At 38.5% G+C, this 23,510-nt stretch overlaps 1 protein-coding gene and 1 long non-coding RNA gene across 2 annotated transcripts in view; one reads left to right on the top strand and one right to left on the bottom strand.

The window, feature by feature from the left end:
• The window catches only part of ATP6V1H (ATPase H+ transporting V1 subunit H), a 47,565-nt gene extending 28,529 nt beyond the window's left edge, over window positions 1-19,036 (top strand). Inside the window, exons 11-14 of the mRNA XM_066331045.1 lie at window positions 23-148; window positions 2,300-2,401; window positions 7,230-7,343; window positions 18,696-19,036. Of these exons, the coding sequence (XP_066187142.1) occupies window positions 23-148; window positions 2,300-2,401; window positions 7,230-7,343; window positions 18,696-18,756 (403 nt within the window). The 3' untranslated portion in view covers window positions 18,757-19,036. The remainder of the gene's footprint in view (window positions 1-22; window positions 149-2,299; window positions 2,402-7,229; window positions 7,344-18,695) is intronic.
• Window positions 19,037-23,074: 4,038 nt separating this feature from the next.
• On the bottom strand, window positions 23,075-23,293 carry LOC136370023 (uncharacterized). The gene is made up of 2 exons (XR_010745114.1): window positions 23,204-23,293; window positions 23,075-23,158 (listed from the first exon to the last, which is right to left on the bottom strand). It is a non-coding gene; the product is annotated as an uncharacterized lncRNA (long non-coding RNA).
• Between the last annotated feature and the right edge of the window lie 217 nt (window positions 23,294-23,510).

The raw sequence follows: 23,510 nt of genomic DNA, 5'->3' as shown, positions 1-23,510 counted from the left end.
TCATTTAGGTCTTGTGTTGCAGCTCCTTTGATGAATACAGCTCTGAGCTGAAGTCAGGAAGACTGGAGTGGAGTCCTGTGCACAAATCTGAGAAGTTTTGGCGGGAGAATGCTGTAAGACTAAATGAGAAGAATTATGAACTACTCAAGTAAGTTTTTGAGTGATCCTTTAATATTTTGTGTTTAAATGAGCCTGAATCTAATACAGGTTTTACATTTTAACACAAAGTAGTGTCAAGAATGAAAGCAAGTCAAAATATCCTGCTTATTTTAGAATGTATGGTTTGTTCCGTTCAACACCAGACTGTTTGTTTGCTTTTAATGGTCAAAATGTATTTATGATAGAGAGAATATCTTTAGCTTAACTTTCATGCAGGTTTGATTTGATTAAAAATGTTTTTACTGTATCCTAATTTTAGTTTTGTAGTGTGTGGTGATGTTGATCTGAGTAATGAGTACCTATCTTGGATATTTGGAAGTTGAAAGTTGTGGTACTGTTCCATGAAAAAAGTGACTCAATGCTTTATGTTGCAGTGTGTCTATTTTGTGTTGGGACTGTGTTCGGGGTATGTAGATTGTTAGATCAAGTAAACCTGAACTCATATTTATTTGCAGTCAAGGCCTGGCTGTCTGGCATATGAAACTATGTCCTGAAATGATGCCTGGCTCTTAGTTCTTTCAGTTCAGGGCTTGCTAATAAGTGCCTGATCTAACAGGAATCAGGAGGTCAAATGGAGCATGTGAGATGTTAGAAGACATGGCAAGAGCAAGTTGACCCTGACCTTTATGTGCATTTGAACTGGATTAACACCTCACCAAAACTGTCTGATAAATTCTTCCCCAATGCATATTGGTGAATATGTAGGATTATAGACTTAAAAGTTTTAGATGCTGACAACTGCGGCATGAAGTTGATTTTGAGGTAGTATTTCTTGTAGCAATTACAATGTTTTGCTATATTTATTTCTCCTGGTTCTGGGATTTAATTTTTTGTGCTCGTGCTGCTACAAAGACAGTGATCTTCAGTAGTTCCTTTAACACACACCCGACTCTCAAAAAAAAAAATCCCCAAAAACTCAATGCCACAACACCAAACCAAACAAATCAATCCACAAAAAACCCACCCATCATCCTCCCAACATAATGGGGAGATTTTTGCACCTCAGAACTTTATTTTTTGCCTTGTAAAGCATTTGACAGAGAATGCTTATTTGCTTTGAGCCATATAATTTTATTTTTCCTTCTCTGCCTGCTTATTAGTTTTCTAAATCTAATACTCTTACACTACTGTTAAACAGACTATTGTTACACAGAATTGTTTTCATACCTTCTGCCATTATTGCCTACTTTTATTTTGGGCTTGTATTTTGTTCAACATTATATATGGATCTTTGGTATCTTCTGCTTAGTGTTACGGTTCAAGTTTCTGCTTCCTCTTCTTGTCAAAAGAACTTCTGTTCTTTTCATTTGAGAAGTGCTTTTTCTGTCAGTTCCTGGCCTCTAGGGAGGCAGTGGCTGTGGTAATTTAATTTTACCAGAATGTTCCTTTTTTTTAATTCCAGTCGAATTTTTAACTTACCTATTTCAACTGGTTTCTAACTTTCTCTGATTAGAACACATTTGTCATCTCACTAAGCACAGAGTATGCTTATTTTCCACTGATCTGTATGTTTAACCTTTTCAACTGTGCCTAACCTTCATAATCTGTGTCATTTCCCCCCCTTTCTCTTTGTTGGCTAGAGAACGGTGTTACTTGTAGCTGTTTTCCAGTAAAGGTGGTTTAACTACTTAATTAAAAAATGCAGACTGTATTAAGAGTCTAGAAGCTGTTTTCTGCTTCATAGAGCTCTGTTTCTGTACATGCTAAGAAAATAACCTGTGACAATAATTTGCAAGTTAGTATAGCTTTCATCTCAGTCTTTGAGTTAGGACAGAACTGCCTTTTAATGGAGCTTATCTAGAACTCAGAATTGTTGGTCTTGAAGCCAAGGTATAAAAAAAGGAGAGATTTTTGTAATCCTTGGTTATAGGTATTTGTGTATGTAGCTCACTAAACTGACTCTAGTGAATACTTTAAATAATTCTGTTAATTAAGGCCGGTTCTCAGTTTTGTTAAGTATAACTGCACATTTGGGAGAACTTCTAGCTTTACTATTTGGGTGACTTGTAAAACATTTTTGTGCTTCTGGGCTTTGTTATTTTAAGTTATCACTGATTAGAAATCCAAAACAAAAAAAAAAAAACACAAAAAAACAACCAACCCAAAACTTGGGACTTGATTGTTTCCAATTCTTCCCTAGAATCCTGACAAAACTTCTGGAGGTGTCTGATGATCCACAGGTGCTGGCTGTAGCTGCTCATGATGTGGGAGAATATGTACGACACTACCCCCGTGGGAAACGGTAGGAAAATGCCAGTATGTTGTTATCCTAGAGAGTAGCTGGGGTATGGACTGTGCCTGTGACGTTTTCTGCTTATTTATATTAAAATATGCTGCAAAGAGATTGCAGGTTATGCTTAAGTTTTATTCTTTCGGAAGATAAGAAGACACAAACTAGAGCAGATGAGAAACTGTGAACTGGATCTTTGACTTAATATGTTTCAATGTATCTTAACTGTGAAGGCAACCAATGTTTAAGGTAATATTGAACACTGTATTTAGACTAAAGCATAAGGCAGGCACCAGAAGAAATTGGAAGAACTACCAAGAGTTTAATCAACATATAATTTTTCCTCTCTGTTTTGAGTAATTGGACTGCAATTATTTGACTTAGGATAGACATGGACTATTCCAGCAATGATAAAGACTGTTTTGTGACTTTAGACTACAGAGAAGTTTTTTTCCACAAACAGTTGCTGTTGTGTTTTCAGTGATGCACAGATTCAGTTGTCACTCTTCCATTTAAGCATATTTTAGCTGCACAAATATACATTTTGGTGAAAGCTTTCATTATAAACCCAAATTCCTGTTGAAATACACACAGACATTGCTATATTTGCTTGCTTTAAAAACCTGTGAGCAAATATATTTACTAAATTGCACCTCTAAGGTAGAGAGACCACTGAAGCAGGAAGAAGCCTTTGATTTTTGCAGGAATCTGGCTTATCACTCATACAGAGGGACATGTGACTTAATTTTTGTAGCAAAGAAGCAGTCTGTTCCTGGTTCCTGCACAGGGTATGGTATCATGGTTTAGCCCCAGCTGGCAACTCAGGGTTCATACAGCCACTTGCTCTCCCCACAGCAAGATGGAGGAGAGAAACAAAAGTAAAAGTGAGAAAATATGTGAGTTGAGATAAAGACAATTGAATAGGTAAAGCAAAACAGGGAATTAATTCACTACTTTCCACAGGCAGGCACGTGTTCAGCCATCCCAGGGAAAGCAGATCTTAATCATGCATGATGGGTACTTGGAAAGACAAATGCCAGCACTTTGAATAGTGCCCCCCTTCCACCCCCTTCTCCCAGTTTTATGCACTGAGCATGTTGCCATGTGGTGTAGAATATCCCTTTGGTCAGCTAGGGTCAGCTGCCATGGCAGTATCCTGTCTCAAGTCCTTGTGCAGCTCCAGCCCCCTTGCTGGTGGGGTGAGGAGCAGAGAAACCTTGATGCAGTGCAAATACTGCTCAGCAATCATGAAATCAACACTAGTTTTAGTACAAAGAGGAAAACTAATTACCTCAGCTAAAACCAGCTCAATAGATAATATGAGAATGGCCTTCTAGCCTTGTTGGGAATTTCAAGAACACTCTTGTGCAGACTGCTGTCTTGACAGTAGTAGAATCACGGACAACAGACTGAAACTTCAGGCCACATGTATGCTAGGAAGATTTGTTGACTCCAGAAATACTCACAGCCCTTGTAGTCTTGTAAGAACTGAAATGGTATTTGGAGGAGAGGCAAGATATCCTTCAGTAAGGTGGAAAGTAATAGTGCTGCCTGCAAGTGGCAAAGCTGGAGAACTAATACTGATTGTTCTTACTTTGAGCTACTCTTTGTATGAAATAATTCTATTCTGCCATAATCTTTAAGCAGCTTACATGCATTTACCTGAATGTGTGGGCTAGTATGACCATGCAGTTGCTGGACCAAAGCTATGAAATCAAAAGACCTGTATCCTTCTGTCTGTAGTTGGGAAAATGTATAGCTGTTAGGACTACAGCTGCACTCAGCTCCCAGGCTGTTAAGCCTATTCAGCAATGTGCCAGTCTTTAAAAGGAGTGGTCATCAGCAAATAAAGTGTCCTAGATACTGTTCTAACCCACATTCTTATCTCAAATTCTAATATTTTAGCCACTTTCTGTTTACAGACTTGGCTTATTTAACTTTTCCTTCCATTGAACGAACTGAAATAAATGTTTCAGTCTCTTTCTTTTAAAGAATTTAATTTGTAATCCAGTTATTCTCACCAAATATGACTTCAGCAATTTTGGAACTAAGTAAGAGCTTAAAATACCTATGGATTATGTATCTGTTCTGGCATAATAGTCCATTTCTTATGGTTTTCTATTATATAGTCGTGTACTGCTCCCACGTGTGAATGGTATTTCACACTCTCATTGCATGACTCACTTTAAGAATGGATACTGTTGCTTGGTTTAGAAGAGCAGAAGAATTCAGGTGTCCTAAATAGTTTTGTTTCAGTTAAGTGTTTACTGTCAACTCTTAATTGGAATCTCCTTTAGCCTTTGAAGGTTGCAGAGATTAATTGGATGCTAAAACTACTTGACTTCACCTGCTGCTCACAGAGGAGACCTAGAGCTACAGTTCTGGCTCACCTCTCCCTTTGTCTGACAAAAGAAATGTTTGTTGATGAAATACTGTGTTTTTGCATGGCTGTTCTTCAACACTTAAATAATCTTAAGTTGCTTTTAAAATTACACATTGTGGCTCAAATTGTTGAGACAGTAGCACTATGGGCTTCTGATGGGGCTCACCAAGATGCAATTTTTGAGAATGTAGCAGCAGAAATAAAGTATAGCACTGGTGCTTCCTGTCACTAAAAATAAATGCAGGCCTCCAGCACACCTTCCATGTGGCCCGAGGGTTATTGTTATGTACGATCAACACTTAGAATTTCTTGAATGCTATGAATGTGGGCTTTGTGTTTTACATGTATGGACACCTAGAGCCATTCTTTTCCTTAGCCCAGGACTCAGAAAAAAGCTTCCATTCCCTTTTTCACCCTGGCTTTCACATAAGTAGTATGGATTTTTTATTTGTTTTCTGCTGTAATAATCTAAATTGTATTAATTTGTCTTTATCTTCTGTGTCCTCTTTCTCCGTCTAAATGGGTTGTGTTAAAACCTGAACCTTCAGCATTCAGGAATTTTTTCGAAATGCCACTATTTTGGCTTAGTGCAGTGATGTTATGGGGAGCAGTCACTGCAGAAGATGTGTACATGTAACTGTTCCACTGGGCTCTATTACTTCTGGAAAGTAAGCAGCAGTTGAGGAGAGGGGAAACTGAATGTAGTGTTTTGGACACATTTGGAACTTCAAGGAATTCAGGTTCACTATTCACTATGAACCTTCTTCACTGTTTAGACCTTTGGGTTGAAAACCCGTGGCTGGGAAGTGATTTCTATCTGTAGGCAGCATTATGCAAGAATGGTAATGCTGTTCTTCAACTCTTCATGTTCTCAGCCATAATTTCAGTGATGTATTGTCATCTGAAAGAGCCTATTACCATTTGTGATTATAGGCTTTTAACCTTTCATTTTGGCTCTTGCATTCTTCTAGCATAAGGAAGCTCTTGAGTTTAATGTCTTTTTCACATCCTTTCAATTCCTGAAAATCCAGTGGTTTAAGTGAATCCTTTAATAAAGAAAAAAAATTATTATTTGTGTTTCATACTCTTGCCTTTGTGTGCAGTAGTTTTATATTTAACTCATTTAAAAGGTGAGGCAGCATAAGGCAGGCATAAAGGTATTTTTGAATCTGTAACATTACTAATAACTTCTTGAGTTCTTGGCAAGGATTTTCCAGCTTGAAACAACTGCACTTTTCTGAATCCATTCTTGCTTTGTGAAATAAATATTTTAATATTGTTGGGAAATAATATTCGCTGTGGTCTTAAGGGTTGTTTTGACTGAGTTATGAAATTGAAAATTCTCTTTTTTATCTCCATGATATGTCTTCATACCTGTTCTGTAGTTTGCAAAAAGACATTGCGTTGTGCAACAGCGATGCATTAATCTGGCCATGAAAAGAGCAGTACTACATGCAGATAGCTAATGCAAGCTTACAATGGCAGGACAACATCACATTAAGCCTGAAGCAAATGATAGTGTCTTCACAGGATAGCATGTTTAATTACTAAGTGACCTGTGAGAGAACTGATATAAAAAATACAAAAGTCAATGAGTAAATCAGCTTATATATTCCTTGCAATTTCCCTCCAGACTTACTGTTATGGCAGACTGAAATGCTGCATGTGAAGTGATGGTGATCCTTTTTCAGGTTTTAAGTGTGTTGGCTTCCACTATTTTTATTAAGAAATTATATATTCATGACATGCAATACAAGGTTTCATCAGTATTTTATAGGGGATTTGGTATAGCTGTTAAAAAGCTATGGCTGACTATGGTGGTGAAGTTTGTCTTGAAAGATGTAGGTGAAGCATATCCTTTTTCTGGGAATGGTACCTTAACAGCCAGTTCTGCATCGTGTTCAGGAAGTAGCTGTTGCTGTAGTACCATTTAAATGTCAAAAAGCACTATATGTATGAGGTGGGTGATTTAATAGATGTTGGTGTGATTACAAGCATTTTTCTGTATTAGACAGTGCCAGAAGAGATTGAGGTTTTATTCTTGCAAAAAATGGAGTGACCGGGTTGTCATCAATTTATGAGGTGGATGGCACTACCTCTTCTACTGTGCAAACCCTCTTAGACAGCTGTAAAGTAAATAACCCTTTTTGAAAAGGGTTCTTTTCTTCATTATTTATTTCAAAGTAGCAAACAGGAGTCTAGTGTAAGCACTTTCTGATGTTGTGAATTCTTAAAAAGTCTTTTTATAAAAAAAATCAGTAGTTATTACAGGAGATAATCTGTATTTGTAACATATCAGGTGATACGTGTATCTTGGCTAATAATTAATTTTAATAAAATAAATATTATATAATTTAAACTTAGCTTCTTAATGCCTTGAACATGAAAAGGTTGCATAGGATAGCTACCCAGACTTGAAAGTAATGTCAAAAAACTTGCTCCTCTCGTGTTTTTCAGAGTGATTGAACAGCTTGGTGGTAAGCAGCTGGTCATGAACCACATGCATCATGAAGACCAGCAAGTTCGTTATAATGCACTACTGGCTGTGCAGAAGCTGATGGTTCACAACTGGTATGTGAAGATTATTTAACATACTACTAACCATGAGAAATCTTTGTTGTGGAGAGAGGATTCAAGATGGTAGATTTCTTTTAGGGGAGAAGTAACATTTTTATGTTTGAAGATAGCATTTTTTAAACAGCAGATTAATATGGTACTTGTGGTAAGAACTTAGGTATTTTGTGTATTTTGGAAGCAGTTGAACTGAGTAGCTAGCTACCTTACATAGTTGAATGTCACTGTTGGAGTCCAGGACATTCCCTTGGATGACCTGGGACCCGAGGAAGGGAATTTGAGCCCTGGGCAGGGGGGTGTGGAGCCAGTCCAGGGGGCTCGGAGACCTTGGCACAGAGCCCAGGAAAACACCGGGTTTGATTTTAGTCCATGGGAGAGGCCTCCGACACAGAGAGAGGAATTGCAAGCCACCGGGATGTGAAAACAGTAGTTTACTACAGTAGACGATACAGAATTCAGTAGTTTTAGAGTTTATAGAATAGAGGTAAATGGGGACAAGATGGTGGAATTTGGGTGGTACCTCATGTACTTCTCCGTCTTCCTTGTCCTCCATCTCTTGGGGTGGTGATGGCACAAAGTAGTTAGAGTGGATTGGATCAAAGTAGAAATGGCACTTTTGGTGTGGGCACTAGGTATTGGTACAAAACAGTAAATAACTGACACGTAGTTATCTGTATAAATGTAAGGGGACTTCCCATCGGGAGGCAGTTGCCTCGTGTCCCAGCTGCTGTCCAAACCTCAGCTGGGAGCAGAGAAAATTTTGAGATACCAATAGTGAACAACATGAGAAACCTGAAAACAGACCTTGAGGCCTCTGCTTTTTTATACCGACGTGACTCGGGGCTTCTAGAGGGCCAAGGACTTTAAACCACCTAAATCTTGGGAGAGGAAACCCTCCCTGAGATGTCACACAAGTAATTCACTCAAACAATGTATTTTAGCTTTGGTTGGGTATTAGGTCCTTCCTCCAGAGGGTGACTGAGGACTGGAACAGCTCCCAAGGGAAGTGGTCACAGCCCCAGCCTGACAGAGTTCAAAGTGTGTTTGGACAATGCTCTCAGACACAGGGTGTGATTCTTATGCTGGCCCTGTGCAGGGCTAGGAATTGGGCTCCATGGTTCTTGTGATTCCTTTCCAGCTCAGGATGTTCTGTAATGATTCTATTAATTTATTTGAACTGCTTGTGGAATAGCAGAAGTTTGTGGGCTGACTGAGTAGTTCTTTAATAACCCTGAAGTCTTGGCAAGTTCTGCCACAGAGCTTGCTGGTGGGTGCTGCTGCACTTCCAACAGAACTCAGGACCTTTATAGGGAAGCATTGTAGGACTGAAGCTCTGAAAAACTTCAACGTTCATGCAGCAACTTTGTATAATTTGCCACACTAATTAGGTATGCTAAGCATAAAGCATGGAGAGTTAAAAATACTAATTAGGAGTTTTTAATCTGGTTATTAATTATGAGTTCACCAGAGCTTATATTTTCAGTCTGGCATTGCCTTAAAGGAAGATAAAATACAGGAATACATCTGAGTATATTGGGACATAAGTGTTGGGATACAAAAAGCTAATTTAATTTTGAATTTAAACAACCTTTTATTTCTGAAAAGCTTAGTGCTTGGACATATCTATAACTTCTGTCAATTTTCTCACCTGTGACAGAATGTAAACTTTTTGAAAGGCTGAGTAGGAGTGATGCTAGTAGTGTGAAAGTGAACAAGGTCACTTGAAGGGGGACAAGGTCTATCAAGCACCTTCTGACAGGTTAAGTCATCTCCTTGCTGTGATGGCTGGCTAAGTTGACAAAAAGCTCCCATTGTCTCTCTCTGCAGTGTATCACAGGTAAAACAAAACTAATTTTCTCGCTTTCCTGCTGAAGAATATGGGTTTTAAGGTTTTAATTGTCATGAATGTTATATCCATTTTATCCTACTCCCTCTCTCACATACTGTGAGAACCTTCTATAAAAGGGTTTAAGTTACATGTTTAAATACCCTTCTATGAAAAATCCAGCTAGTACTCCCCGCCTGTAAGGAGTACTTTGATATGTGGAATTTCTGAGTGTGTGGAGATGGAGTCTAAACACACGGTCATGTTCAATCTAATTTTTGGTCATTATTGTATATTATGCTCCACCCTGCATCTCAGTTTAATACATTTCTTTTCTCACTGTGCTGTTCTGATACATTTGAAACATTCTGGGTATTACAAACCAGCTGCAACTAGATAGAGATTACAGCATGGAAAATTTAATTACTGATCATGCCTTCTGCAGTAGGGACAGGTTTTATTTCATGTGTCTTCTGATGTCTTAAAAATCTGGTAGGAAGACCTTTGGTCTTTCTTCAGCACAAACCTCACTGGTAGTAAAAGTTTTTCTGAATGCCAAGCCTGGCTTTTCCTCACTTTCGGTGAGAGAATACTGGCTGTAAAAACATCACATCTGGTTTTCTGGATTTGTTTTGGTTTTTTAATGGTATAAACATTTCTGTGCCTGCTTTTCACAGTTTGTGAACCTTTAGACTTGAGACTGAGGGGGAGATGGTGAAAGTACCTAGTTTCAGATCTTCAGAGGTGTCAGTAAAAAGAATCTGTGAAGTTAGTGCCACTTCCACATTCTTGTTGTCATCTCTGTAGGGAATGTTTTCTTGTTTAATTCATAGTGGAACATGCCCCTGGGACACATTGTCCTTGGCTCTTACTTGCCAAAGTAGTGTTTCCCCTGGCATGGACTTACAGCTTAAGCAAAGGAAATGTCACTACTGTTTGTGTGTGGGGAGCTAGATCTGTCTTTTTGTAGATCTGGCTTTTGATGAGTGTTGGAAGCTCTTCTATTTCACTGCTGTCTCTTCTCACCACACAAGCTGAGTCCCCTGATGGCTGCACACTGTGGTTTAAGTGCCTGCTTACTAAGCTTTGCATTGTCATATGTTATTCAGCAACTTCAAGGTTTTGCTTCCTTTGCTCTTCAGAATTGGGGAAACAATAAACATTTTTCCTCTTGCTTTCACTTATTCTGGAATTACAGTTATTTCACTCAAAGCAATTGTGTTTCTTGCCTTGAGTTTAACTGGCACAGAACAATTTGGCATAACTGTCTGTGACATGTGTGACAGAGGTAGTCAGGCCTTTCCTGAAGGCTAACTGAGAGAAGGATTAGAAAATAAAGTTTTGCCACGATGAGGCTTGGTACAAGTGCTGTGCCTGGAGCCAGCAGAGTAAGGAAAACTTGTGGGACTTGAATCAAGGGAGTGTCATGGGGCAGCTGAAGTAGCATTCTGCCTAAAACACAGCTGTATCATTCGACCCTTAGCTCAACTTCGAGACAATTAACTCCGAAGTAATTTGAGTAGTTCATTACAGTCTGCTCAACTGGCTTTCCCTTAGGGGTTTTTAAGTCAGGGATTAATGGGGGGAAATGAGACTGTCAGGCATTCTCTTAAATGGTGAAGCTATGTTGGCAAAAGCAATAACTGCTGTCAGCTTTTCAGTTGAGATAAGTTCAGTTGAAATATTCCAGTAACATTTGCATGTAAAATGATCATGCACTTGATGAAGCAAGGAGCAAAATTATCTTTTTTAGCATCACTTACTGCCTATACATGGGAATTAATCCTGAGTTTCAATTTGACTAGAATTGTGTTACTCATGGCACCCCATGCTGATAGTAGGAACCTGTGTTGTGGGTTGACCCTGGGTGCATGCTGCTGTATTGTTCCCCCCACAGCTGGACAGGGCAGAGAAAATACAACATAGAATCCTTGAGTTGAGATAAGGACTGGGAGATATCACTCACCAAGTACTATCATAGGCAAAACAGGCTCGAATTAGAGATAATTAATTGCATTTATTACTAACAAAACCAGAGCAGGATCGTGAGAAGTAAACAAGACCTTAAAAACACTTTGTCTGCACCCCTCCCTCCTTCCCAGCTCTACCTCCCCCGCAGGGCTGCAGGGAGATGGAATGGGGGTAATGGCCAGTTCATCACACATTGTTTTCTCCCACTGGTTATGCAGAGGAATACTTCCCCTGCTCCATAATGGGGTCCCTGCCATGGGAGATCTCCATGAACTTCTCCAACATGAGTCCATCTCATGGGTAACAGCCCCGCCTAAACTGCTGCAGCATGTGTCACTCTTCTGTGGGGTGCAGTCCTTCAAGGACAGGCCATTCCAGTGTGTGTTCCTCCACAGGGTCACAAGTCCTACCAGGAAACCTGCTCTGGTATGGGCTTCTCTCTCCACGGATGTGCAGGTCCTTGTCAGGACCTCGCTCCAGCACAGGCTCCTCTCTGACATTCACCTGCGTGGGTGTGGGGCTCTGACCTCCTTCTTGATACCAACATGAAGAGTATGAGTATGCTGGCAGGTGCTAAACAGGGGGAGTTAGGATGTATTGCTTCAGCATGATGAATTATGATATGGAAGTGGAATTCAGAAAGGGCATACTGAATGAATCAACAAATTGGACAAGCTTTGAATACGCAACAGGTTCACACATGACTTTCTAAATGCACAGCCGAGACAAAATTACTTGCTCTCCATCTTTTAAAATGAGGAATTCTGCAGGGACACAAAACTGCCTAGGATTTGCAATATGCTATATTTAGAAACTGTTACTCTATAGATAGCTTCTTTACAATGCCTGTATTTGGGAGTGAGAAGTGGAGGGTGTAGTGGTAGTTAACTGGCAGCTGTGAAGTTTGCACCCACCTTCGCCCCTTATTTTTTCCCCCATCCCAACACTAAGGTGTGGAATGCTTAATGGCTTAGTAGGTTTAAATCTAGAAAACAACACCTACAGGATAATGACTTCCAGTATATTTATTTTTCCTGGTTCTTAGCCTTCATTATCACTACAATTCCCTTTCAGTAGTTAACAGAAGTTAACAAAATGAAAAGTTTGAGAAGATAGTGACTCTGATAAAAATTAATATTTTTAAAGAGGATAGTTCCTAGCTAGAATGAGACAAGTTAGGCAAAAATCCAATTAACTACTGACACACTTGATATCTAGTGGAGTGTTCCATCTTTTTATTTGCACATAGATGTGTATTCTTGTAAAACTTCATTCCATGTAGGTGTAGAGGCTGTGTTTTTTATTTGGCATATGCTCTCTGGGATTCACAGTGTGCTCATGTTGTCTGTGATGAGATCTGTACTCTTTGCAGAAACACGTTTTAATATTTCTAGAGCCTGTGTTAGTGTAGAAAATATCAGGCATTCTGCTCAGTTTGCTTTTTCTTTTTTCAAGGAAAAAACATGCTGAAAAACATGTCACCAAAGAAGTAACTTTTTGATAATTTACTTCTGATTAGTGTTCTTTAAAAATTTGATTTCCTGGTAGGAGAATTCAGTTAAACACTATTGATGTTCATCATTCTTACATAAAAAGCTCTTTAAATGTTATAAGCAACAAAATTCTCGTGGTAACTAAATCTTCTGATTAAACATAAAACTGTTTTCAAACCACATTGCAAGGTTTAGTCAGGTGGGTTTTTTAAATTCACAGAATGGCTCTGCCTGTTAGCTTATAGTTCATCTTATAAGTGAAAAACAGCTTGTGCCTTGTCTCCCTGATAGAAAGGCACATACTGAATTAGATTTCAGTTTGTTCTCTTTTAAAATCAAATGCTTAAGTAATAGCTTTGTTATAAGAGCTAACTGATCTGCTGTTTCTTCATAGCTTGTATCTGAAGTTGTGAACTGGAAGTTTAGAATAGCTCTTTCAAAGATTGGACAAAACCAAGGAAACTGCTGAGAGGAAAGGAGGTTCTTGTAGTGTCTCAGTTTAAAGACTCATGTTAATGTTGCATTTCGTGTCCTAAGGAGGCCTTTAAACCTTGCTAAGAGTAATGTTTTCAGTAATCACAAGCTAATCTGTAGATTGTCTATTACTGTTACTGCATACAGCTGAAGACAGGGCTCCATTTGGAAACACGAAGCACCTCTCATGTAATGGTCATAATCCTTCTGTACAACCATTCAGACTGTTCAGTTTTTATGTGCATATCAGAACGTTGAGCATCTCCTTGCTGTGGATAATTATATGGAAACAGTGTCCTAGATTTTGTTTATCTTAACAGTTGGCTTTTGTTCTAGTTGTTTGTATGAAGTGGAATCTGTTAAACTAAGTATTAAGAATTGCAGAGATGCTTGTAGTATCTTTTCTCTGTTGAAAGAAATCACAGCAACATTTATAGGTCAAAGAGATACATGGTGAAAATCACTGTGGTTCCACTGAAAAGGATAATTTATAAAAATCTTCAGTTTGATGTGTTGGCAGCTCAAACTGTTTGATCAAAGTGACTTTGATTCTGCTACGTACATTTGTTTCTTTGTTTTTTTGTTGTTGGTTTGTAAGGACTTACCTTCAAAACTACTCATGGTAAGCATTGATATAGTAGACACATTTTATATTCTTTAATACTATTTTTAAATTGGAATATTTCATAATGCATAAATCCACCGAGTCAAAGAAGAAAATTGTGTTCAGTAAACAAATGACAAAAGAGAACAGCAGTTCTCCAGTGGTAGCACTCCAGCATTGGCAGTCTTCCCAGCCCAGCTCTCTAGGAAGATGTCTCTTTGTTTTTTACTTTACTACTTTCATGACTGTTCTCCTTCTGATAGAACATGATAATGAGGAGCATGTGTTTTTTGTATATTGTAACTTCGGACCCAGCAGTAAGACATGTTAATACTACATTTCAGGAACCAAATATTAACATCACTCCTGGTTTGATTTGAGCCTGACTTCTTTATTTTCTTTCCTAGCTTCTGTGACTGTGGCTCTGTTGGGAGGCAAAGGCACTGTGGTGGCCCCTGTGGAGCTCCACTTGCCTTTCTCCCAGCCACCACCAGTGTTCATGTGGCACTAGGCTTATGTTTAGATAGAGAAAAATAGTAATTTTTTTTTTTTTTTTCTTTTTTGTTAAAGAAGAGCATTCTGTCTCTTGGGATCCTCAGCCTGGTAAACCAAGCTAGAGATTACAGATATTCAAGACGATCAAATATTTTTTGATAACTTACTTCTTTAATAACCAGGAGTTATTAAAGCAAGAGTAAAATGTTTGGAAAGAAAAAATATGAAAATTTCACCCTTCCTTTATTCTGTGCTTCATCTACTTTTCTTCTCTTTTTTGCTAATTTTCAATGTCCTTTAAAAGAGGGGTAAATCTAACTGCACTGGAATTTGGAGTATAACACTGAAAGCAGTACTTATTACTTCAAGGCTTGTTTCTTTTAACACATGGCCTCTAGGGGTCTGTTGTATGTATCTTACAACTTTCCCTTCTATTACAGATTGTTTGTTGTTGATAATGATCTTGTAGTATATGGTATATATTAGTACAAAATTTGTAGGTAGTGTCTTGTGCCAGTTTGCAATTATCTTCTTATTCCATATTGACTGAATTTAGGGGTTTACATGTTGGATCTGTTCCGTGTGCCTTTTCCTAAATAAACTTGAAGTATTTGTTTCAATTATGACATTTTAGTATATCTCTGCTTCAAGGTGTCAGTGTCTCTTTCGTTTCTCTTCTCAGAGGAACAAAAACTGATTAAATTAAAATGAAGAAACAAACTAGAATAAGAATTAAACAAATTAGAATAAGAATTTGAGATAAAATGAATTCATGTATTCGCCTCTGAGCTTCCTTTTCTTCTTGGAAAAAGCACTTTGGAGACAGCAGAAAATGGGTGTTTAAAAAGAGGCCTGAAAAAGATGGAATTTCTGGTGTGAAAGGATCTCACTTGGTTGTTCTAGTAAGAATGAAGAGATTAATTTCCAAATGGAAATTACTTATACTTCACTGTAAGACTTTTGGGTGACCAGGGAAGTGAAAATGTGTGATGTTTCAAATCTTGTTGCTCTGGGCTTTAATTGAGAAATGGAGGATTTTATAGTTGGTCTCAAAAGTGGTGTACTACAGTTGCATGTTTGAAGCTTTTCTGCAATACAGAGGTAATATTTTTTTGTTCTTGTAAATTTATACTGAATCAGTTATTTCATGTTTGAATGCTCTTATCTGTAAATGCAAACTTGTTTGCACTAGCTTAATCTGCTTTTAATAAGGATAGTTTTTTGTTGAAGGAAGTGAGAAGATGGCTGAACTTGGCCTTTTCTGTTACAGTGCGAGGAAAATGATTTAGAGTATCTTGTAGTGGTCTAATTCAAGGACTTATAGTTTGCAATAAAAAAAACCCCAGTAAGTCTAATACCTACCTCATTACTTTCCATTGTAGCATGCATCACAAATCTCAGATGCTACTTTGAATATTTTATTAACTGATTTGTTATCTTATGACAAGATCCATCCTTTCATCATACATGCTCTTACAGTGCAATGTGTTGAATGCTTGCATTCTTACAGGTGACTTTAATTTTATGAGGTAAATAGTAATCTTAAAATCCCAGTTTTTCTCTTAAGATTTAATTAAGTATCAGTGCAGGATAAAGTCTTAGACCCTTAATTTGTCATAGCATGGGGATGGACTCTTATGTCCAACCTATTGTTGGAGTGAAATTTGGAGCTTACAGTGCTTCTTAACTACTTCCTAATGTGGTGAAATACCAGTTTCTATAAAATATATTTGAATCTTCTTATTCTTTTAATATGTGTTTTAGCAGAGGGAGAACAGGGTCCTAACATTTTGGAGCAGGTCCAGAGGAGAGCAATGAAGATGATTTAGAGGCATGGAACACCTGCCCTGTGAGGAAGAGCTCTGAGTTGGGGTTGTTAAGCCTGGACAAGAGAAGGCTCTGGGGAGATGTTAGAGCACCTATGCAGGATCTACGGGAGGCCTACAGGAAGGCTGGAGAAGGCCTTCTCACAAGGCCAAGGGATGATGGCTGTAAAATGAAACAGGGCTCATTTCGATTAGATATCAGAAGTAAATTTTTTCCTGTGAGGGTGGTGAGATGCTGGAAGAGGTTTTCCAGAGGAGCTGTGGATGCCCATCCTGTGGAGTATTCAAGACCAGGCTGGAGGGGGGTCTCGGCAACCTGGTCTAGTGGAAGGTGTCCCTGCCCATGGCAAAGGGTTTGGAACCAGATGATCTTTAAGATCAAACCATTTTGTGATTCCGTGTTCCTCTGATCTAGACGGTGGAATAACTTCTCCTGGGTTAACCAGTGACCCTCAAAGAGAAAATTAGGTGATCATTCTAACAGCTTGTAATGCAAGGTTTTTGCATTTCATGGCCCTTGGTGGTGGCAAAAGAGGTGAGGGGTAGGAACACTATGGGATTTTCACTTGGGTTTGCAGTATAACAGTGTAGAAGAGTAACTGCGGGTGCTCATTCTGGATGGTGAAATGTGATTAGAGCTTTTCTTTGACCCTGGATTTAAACTTCGCATCTACAAAAGGTTTTGTAGGGAACATTCTGTTCTACCTACTGTAGAAGCTGAATGTCTGTGAGAGCACTAAGTACCTACAAAATGTTCTACTGTTCTGCTGCCTTGGAGATTTTTGCTGACTGCACTGCACTCTGGTGGGATTTTTTGAAAGCCTTTAATCTGAAACAGTGCAAGCTTTGCAATAGTTATAGAGTCATGGATTATTAGCTTGATTGATTTTCCTACTTGGAAGTAATAATGTGGGAATTTCACATTCAATATGGTTCGTCTGGGCTTTAGAAATAAATGTTGTGGGCTTGTAATATGACAAGCAGAGCCATATATGCAGCAAGTGTCAGTTGCTTTCAAGGCTGGATATCAGAGAAGAAATACTAGAGTCAGTATGTGCATATAGGTGTGAAACAAACAAACAAACAGAAGACAACCATAAACATGGTGCAGAAAAAGGTTTGGTGAGTGTGGAAGCTCTTCCATAGCTGATGGCTGTGTTTTTGGGTGACTGTCAAATTTTGTTTTGGTGGTACAGTTTTGAGTCCTTCAAAACCACAAGAGAGCAGCTCATTTCCTTCTTTGCCGGTAGGAGCCTCTACTTTGAGGGTGATAACCTGCCTGTTATGAGCAGGAGTTGTATCTATTAAGTAGAGCCCAAGCATTGAAATACTGTGATTTTACAGCACCACCTGATGAAGCTGTAAATGAAGGTGCTAAATTGTAACATATGGTTCAGCATACAAATTATCTGTTATTTTCTTTGCTAGTGGTGTTTGAAGTTAACGTTTTATAGGAACTTTCGCTTTTCTGGATGCTTAATGTTAAAACTGAGAAAAGTGACTTTGGGTGATGCAGTTGAGGTGTTAAAATAAACTTCATTGTGCAATAGGAATTGCAATGCATAAGGAATAACTGTTCAACAGGACACTAAGCTGAAAACTAGTTTTTGAAACGTGCAAAAAACTTGATCTTTTAAATTTTATTTTTTAAAAAAGCAAAAGCACATACCCTTGAATTAGGTGGGGTTTTTTCGAGACTTCTTTCTGAACATCATCTCTTTGAGATGCTTCTAGTGCTTAACCTGTGTAGGTTGAAATATTTGTGTAGTGAGAAAGCACAGTACTAAGTCTGTGATCAGCAGTAGAAAAAGAACGCCTACATTTCACGAGTCCTGAAACCTCTCTTTCAATTGATACAGTGGTACAATTATTGTATTTTCTGTGACAAGCAGCAACCCAGGTACTATTATTAAAGACCGTTTTCAGCTTTTTTGTGGTTCTTTTTTGTGAAGTGTTGATCTGCTTTCATGAGAGAGTGAAGGATTGTAACATTCAGAAGAACTGTGCAGTATTTTTCCATGGAATTTAGGAAATGGCTCAGGGCAAAGGCAGATAATCTGGGAGGTATTCCAGTGTTGAAAGGAGAGAGAGAAAATAAGTGGCTTAGTGTATTTCAAAGTGCAGGTGAGGAAAACACTTCTTTGTTGTTGGTATACAATGGGCCTGGATTTATTATCTTTTCTTTTTTCTCAACTTGAATATGTAGTTATTGAGTCAGTGTCTGTTTTGCTTGCCTATGGGATGTATTTCCAGTACGTCCCTTGTGTTACTTGTGCTCCTGAAGCTGGGTTGTGGAAAGGGATACTTTTAGATGTTTTGCCACAGCTTCTAAAATACATATTCAACAAGCAAAATTTATCTGCTTCATGGGTGTTCTGTGTCAGTTGTGAGGGCTTCTAAATGTTCCCACTGGGCTCTTTCCTTTTCTAGATAGATTTGTTGATGTTTGATTTGTACTTTATTTTCATCAGGCAGATGATGGATATCTAAAGCTTGGGTGCTGTGACTGTTGTTACAGTTGGCTTTTGACAGTAGACATTATTTGAAGGATTAATTCTGAACTTAAAGCTTTCTCTTCTTTATCAACTTCATAACTCCCACCACTATTGCACTTCTCACTCTCCAGAACATTTCTCAATCTAATTTTTTGTTGTATTTCAGGGAATACCTTGGGAAGCAGTTGCAGTCAGAACAACCTCAAACGGCCACCGCACGGAGCTAAACACTTCCACCAGTTTGTGCAGTTCGTGCTTACAATTACAGTGTGTTTGTCCTAAAATGAATACAAAGGAAATACTGAAATCACATGCTCTTTGTCTACGGGTGCATAAACATTCCAACTTTCCTCTAGTGTTGTTGGCTTACTAAAAATTTGTTTGTTCAACTAGTTCTGCTGATTATGCCTACTAGCTTCTTGTTCTGAATGTAAATGAAGAAATGTGGCTAATATATTGCATTTGTTTGATGTATTTATTCTCATAATAAAGACTATTATTAAAGGATATCTGTTCCATAATGGATCTTATAATTAGCCTAGAAAATTGTTCTTTTCTTTTAGTGGGTTATCAGTGTTACTTTCCAAAAAAAGCAAATTTCCCCTTATATCTCAGACAGACTAATAAAGCTTTGACTTAGTGTTTCATAGAAAGGGCAATAGCCTAAGAAATATTGATTATCAGTATTAAAATATATACCAAGTCTCAAAGTAGTGTTAAAATTGTATAAAAAAGGCAAATGTATGAGTGGAGTGGTTTTTTTGGGGGGGGTTTGTGTGAGGTAATTCTCTCATTAGAAACTACATAAAAAAATCTGGAAATGAGAAGAGGAAAAGAAAATGAGGACATCAGCAAAAACATAACCTCAGGGTTATTAGTCCAGCTGTATAATACCAATGGTTAAGGCTCTAGATCAGAGGTCAAGTTGAGGGCGTTTTTTTTTTTTTTTTTTTTTTTTTAATGTACACTGACTGCTGAACTTGTAATTTCATGGAGTTTTGAGTTATTGAAAATACTCGTAAATGTTAAGGTTCTGGAATCATTTTAAAATCTATTGTGTTTGTTTTATATTAAGCCAGTTAATTTGGCTTAATATTTTCTGTGTTTTGTATTTTCTAACAGTATAAAATATGTAATCAATAAATTTAGGGTGATCTTGGCTTGGCACATGAAAACAGTTTTGTTGCTTAGTTAGAAGGCTGGCTCCAGGCACTTGCAACACCAAGCAGTTAATATTCTTGTGATTCATTATTAGAATTTTTTTAAAAAAAGTGAGCATAACTCAATCCTTAATCTAGTTGGTAGTAATTTGAGGTACAAGTCTCTAAGGAAGCTTAGAGTACTTTGTTATCAAGTAGAAAGACATATTGGGAAAACTTTCCTTTTCCAGCCTAGATTTTCATCATATGTAATTAAAATTTGACCACTGTTGGAATGAAGAGAGAAGAGAGTTAGAGGACTACAGGTTGATGATTTCTTGGTCTACTTAATTAAAATTGGATTGCGTAGCTAATGACTGTTGCTTACTTTTGCATATAGAAAGTGAAGGTGTTAATATTGCAGTCAGTATCACAAGGATAGATGCTGAAGCCTGAAAAGAATTAACCCTCACTTCGACTAAAGTCAGTTTATCTGAGTAGATCTTAACTCAGCACTGCATATTCTGCAGTGGTGGAGAACACTGGTGGTGTGGGAAACAGCTGGGAGAACAAGGGTGCACCTACACTGCCATTCTTATCTCAGGTCAGTTGAATGCTCTTGAACCTGAGTCCTCCCTGCATTTCACACTTCAATTTACATTGCATGGTGGTGTCAGCCCATGAATGGGGTTCTTCTGCAATAAAGCTGAAGCTCAGGATCTACATCCTGCATTATGTACGTCACACTGTACATCCTGTGTGTCTTGGCTACATGGCAAATGTTCAGTCTACTGGATAATTTAAGGTTTTGTTTGCAGTATGGCCTTAAGAAATGCATACAGAGTGAATGCTGAATTAGCACCGAATGTCTTGCTCTACAAATCAGCTTTTCATGTCACACTTGTCAATGTAGGCAGGGCCTATGACTGCCATAAACGATTGGTCCTATGGTTACAACTGTAATCTTGGGTCCAAGAACTGTGATGTGGCATTAATGGGAAAGAAATATCTCTCCACCCTCAAAACCAAGTGTGTTGTTGTTTCCTTTCCCAGTGGGAACACTAAAGCACTGCTGGGTAATTATCTGGGGTTGAAATACAGGAGTAAGCATGACAAGTACGACTGGAAACCTCTTCAATTTCTGGAGGAACAAGAAATAACCAAGTTACTCATAATGTGAAACAAAATTGCTTACACGGGTTGACCTGAAATATGTGAGTATTATTTTCATGTATTACACAAATAAATTCTCCTCTCCTCCTTTCCTAGTATTATCCTGTGCATAATTTCATTCTTCCTCATGCGGTGTGTTTCTCAGCTGTGTGTTACCTGGCATTCTCTGACATTTAGTTACCACTTTTGTCCAACAGCTTTCTAATTAAAGAAATGGTTCTGAATTTCACTTATATCCCTGTATGTTATTGATGCCCAGGTGCTTGTGAAACGTGAAAGCCTGCAAGCTCTGAGATTTCCAGCTGCCTATGGTAACGTTCAGGTGGCTCAGAGGCTGGATCTGAGTGAGTTCCTGCCAACAATTGTACCTTAAAGAAGCCTGGAAACCTGCAGGGAAGGGTATTATGGAGGACTTTGCTGTGGAGCCAGTAATTTGGACTGAAGTTGCCAGAGCTGAGATTTCTGCAGGAGGCAGACTGCTCATGGTGTCCTGCAGGTCCTGGGGAATCTTGGCATAGCAGGGAGCTGCAGAGCAGTTTCCAGATGTGGGTTCTTCATCTCCCATCCCATGGCTGGCCTATACTTGTTGGCAGTGAAAAGCCTTCATCTGTGGTCCCAAGAGAGAAAGGAGCATAGAGCTGTTGAGCTTTTAACCTTTGGAATCAGAAAAATCAGCTGGAAGTTTTTCATTGAGTTTTAATTAATTAATAAAACTTTCTGCTGAATCTGGTTTTATGTCTCACAAGCCTAGTGGTAGCTTTTGCTACCGAGCATTGTTTTACTCTTCACCTGTTCACATTACTCGCTTTACTTGCTCAGCCTCTTTCTCCCAAGATCTGGCATGGTGCAGGCACGCAGATGCCGTGGTGGCAGATTGGGTACTCCAAGGCTGTGTGATGACAGTGTGGGTAGAGCTCCGTGTCAGGAAGAGAAATGTGTGCCAGCAGCTTCCTTTGTTCCCTCTGGTGGCGTGAAGATTTAGAGATGGCTGGAGATGAGCTGCCGAGAACCAAATGATTAACCTGCTCCTAAAGCCAGGAGATACAGTCACCATCCTCCAAATTAGGGTCGTCAATCTTTTCTTTGTGAAATTCACTGTTTTCCTAACTTCTGATTTCACTCTTATCTTTTATCCAACAATAAAGGGAGTTTAATAAAAGGAACAGAGGCTTTGAAATCTTTATATGAACTGACTTTTAAGTTTTGCATTTGAGATTTCTTTTGCTTTTCTGGTTATATGATTTTCTTTGAACTTTGGTTTTGGTCTGAAATCTGAAAGGGAAATAAATCTGGGTAAGTTTTCAAGACACAGCAACTGTGAAAAGAACTTAAACCTGTAACAATTGTAGGAGGGATGCATGATGAAGTACTGACATCTAGAACTAAGGCAGGAAAATGCCTTTAATTGTGTGCTTACTGACTGTTTGTTTTTCCCACAAGCTGGTTGGGATCTTAAGGCCTGCAGTCAGGTGAAGAGGAGGCCAGATTTTGCTGTTGGCCAGTGTGAGATACTCTGCTGGAAACAGGCAGGGGCTGAACAGGAGATGGGTTTCCCAAGCCCTTGGTGTACCGTGCTACCTCACACCTCTTTTTAGTATCTCATCTGAGCTTCAAAAATACCTCTGTGCACCTGTATGAACAAATGAAGATGGTCACTGATTTCTGATACTTGGAGCTTCTGGGTCTGTATTTTTTCAGGAATATGACATACTTGGTTTAGTGCAGTAAGTGACAAGGGCTCAGAGGGAAATTTGTTGACTCATCTCCATACAAAAGCTTTTGCTTTTCCCTTTGGCAGCTTCTGCAGAATAGTTAGGAGTTTTCCTCTTTGTCAGAGCTGAGAAGAGAGCTTGTGCTCTCGTGATGACCAGGTATGTTATTAATTGTATTTGCTTCCTCTTAGACTCCAAAATGATTATTAAAATATCTGAAGTGCTATTGAGATTTTTCAAATGGCCAAGGGGATCATCATTCGAATACCACAGAAAGCAGCAACCTGTCCTGCAAATGTTAGGTGCTGCATTTAGGGAGTTACCTCAGAACTGTTTTTACCTTGGGGTGCACATTTTCATTGGCACAGCTGGTTTTGAGATGCATGAGACATTGCTGAATACAAGTTATGCTAAAAACTGCCAGTATCCTTTGTTTAAGAAAGTTCTTCATGGCCTTCCCCTTGTCCTTACTGCTGCTTTTAACCTAAATTACTGCATAGTAAGGAGCCTAATTAAGGAGAAAAAAAAAAAAAAAAAAAAAGGAGTAATGACTGTTTTGAGTGTTTTGTTTCTGTTTTTCTTTCTTGGTTATGTCCAAGATAACACTTGGACATAAGTGTTATGTCCAAGAGAACAATGTCCAAGAGAACATTGTACTATGGGAAAATAGTTAGATTTTGAGGCAAAACCAGAAAAAGGGAAAAAAAATCCTTCTTCATATAAAAGTGGACAGAAAGGTTTGTTTATGTATATACATATATATATATATACACTTGATAATCTCACAGATTCTCCCAGAACAGCACAATTTTTTCCCTCTGTGTGAAAACAGAGGGAAAAAAAATCTCCAAAAGGGAAAAACTAAGATTTTCAAGAGCCATCTTTGGTGCCCTTCTCAGCATATTTGTGATACACTTTTCCCAAGGCTTTTCAGTTTGGTATATCTGGATTCTGTGC

The sequence above is a fragment of the Sylvia atricapilla genome, chromosome 1 (genome assembly GCF_009819655.1).
Source record: "Sylvia atricapilla isolate bSylAtr1 chromosome 1, bSylAtr1.pri, whole genome shotgun sequence".
In the NCBI taxonomy this organism is placed as follows: domain Eukaryota; kingdom Metazoa; phylum Chordata; class Aves; order Passeriformes; family Sylviidae; genus Sylvia; species Sylvia atricapilla.
The sequence above is the reverse complement of the archived record's forward strand: the minus strand, read 5'-3'. Positions and strand labels throughout refer to the sequence as shown.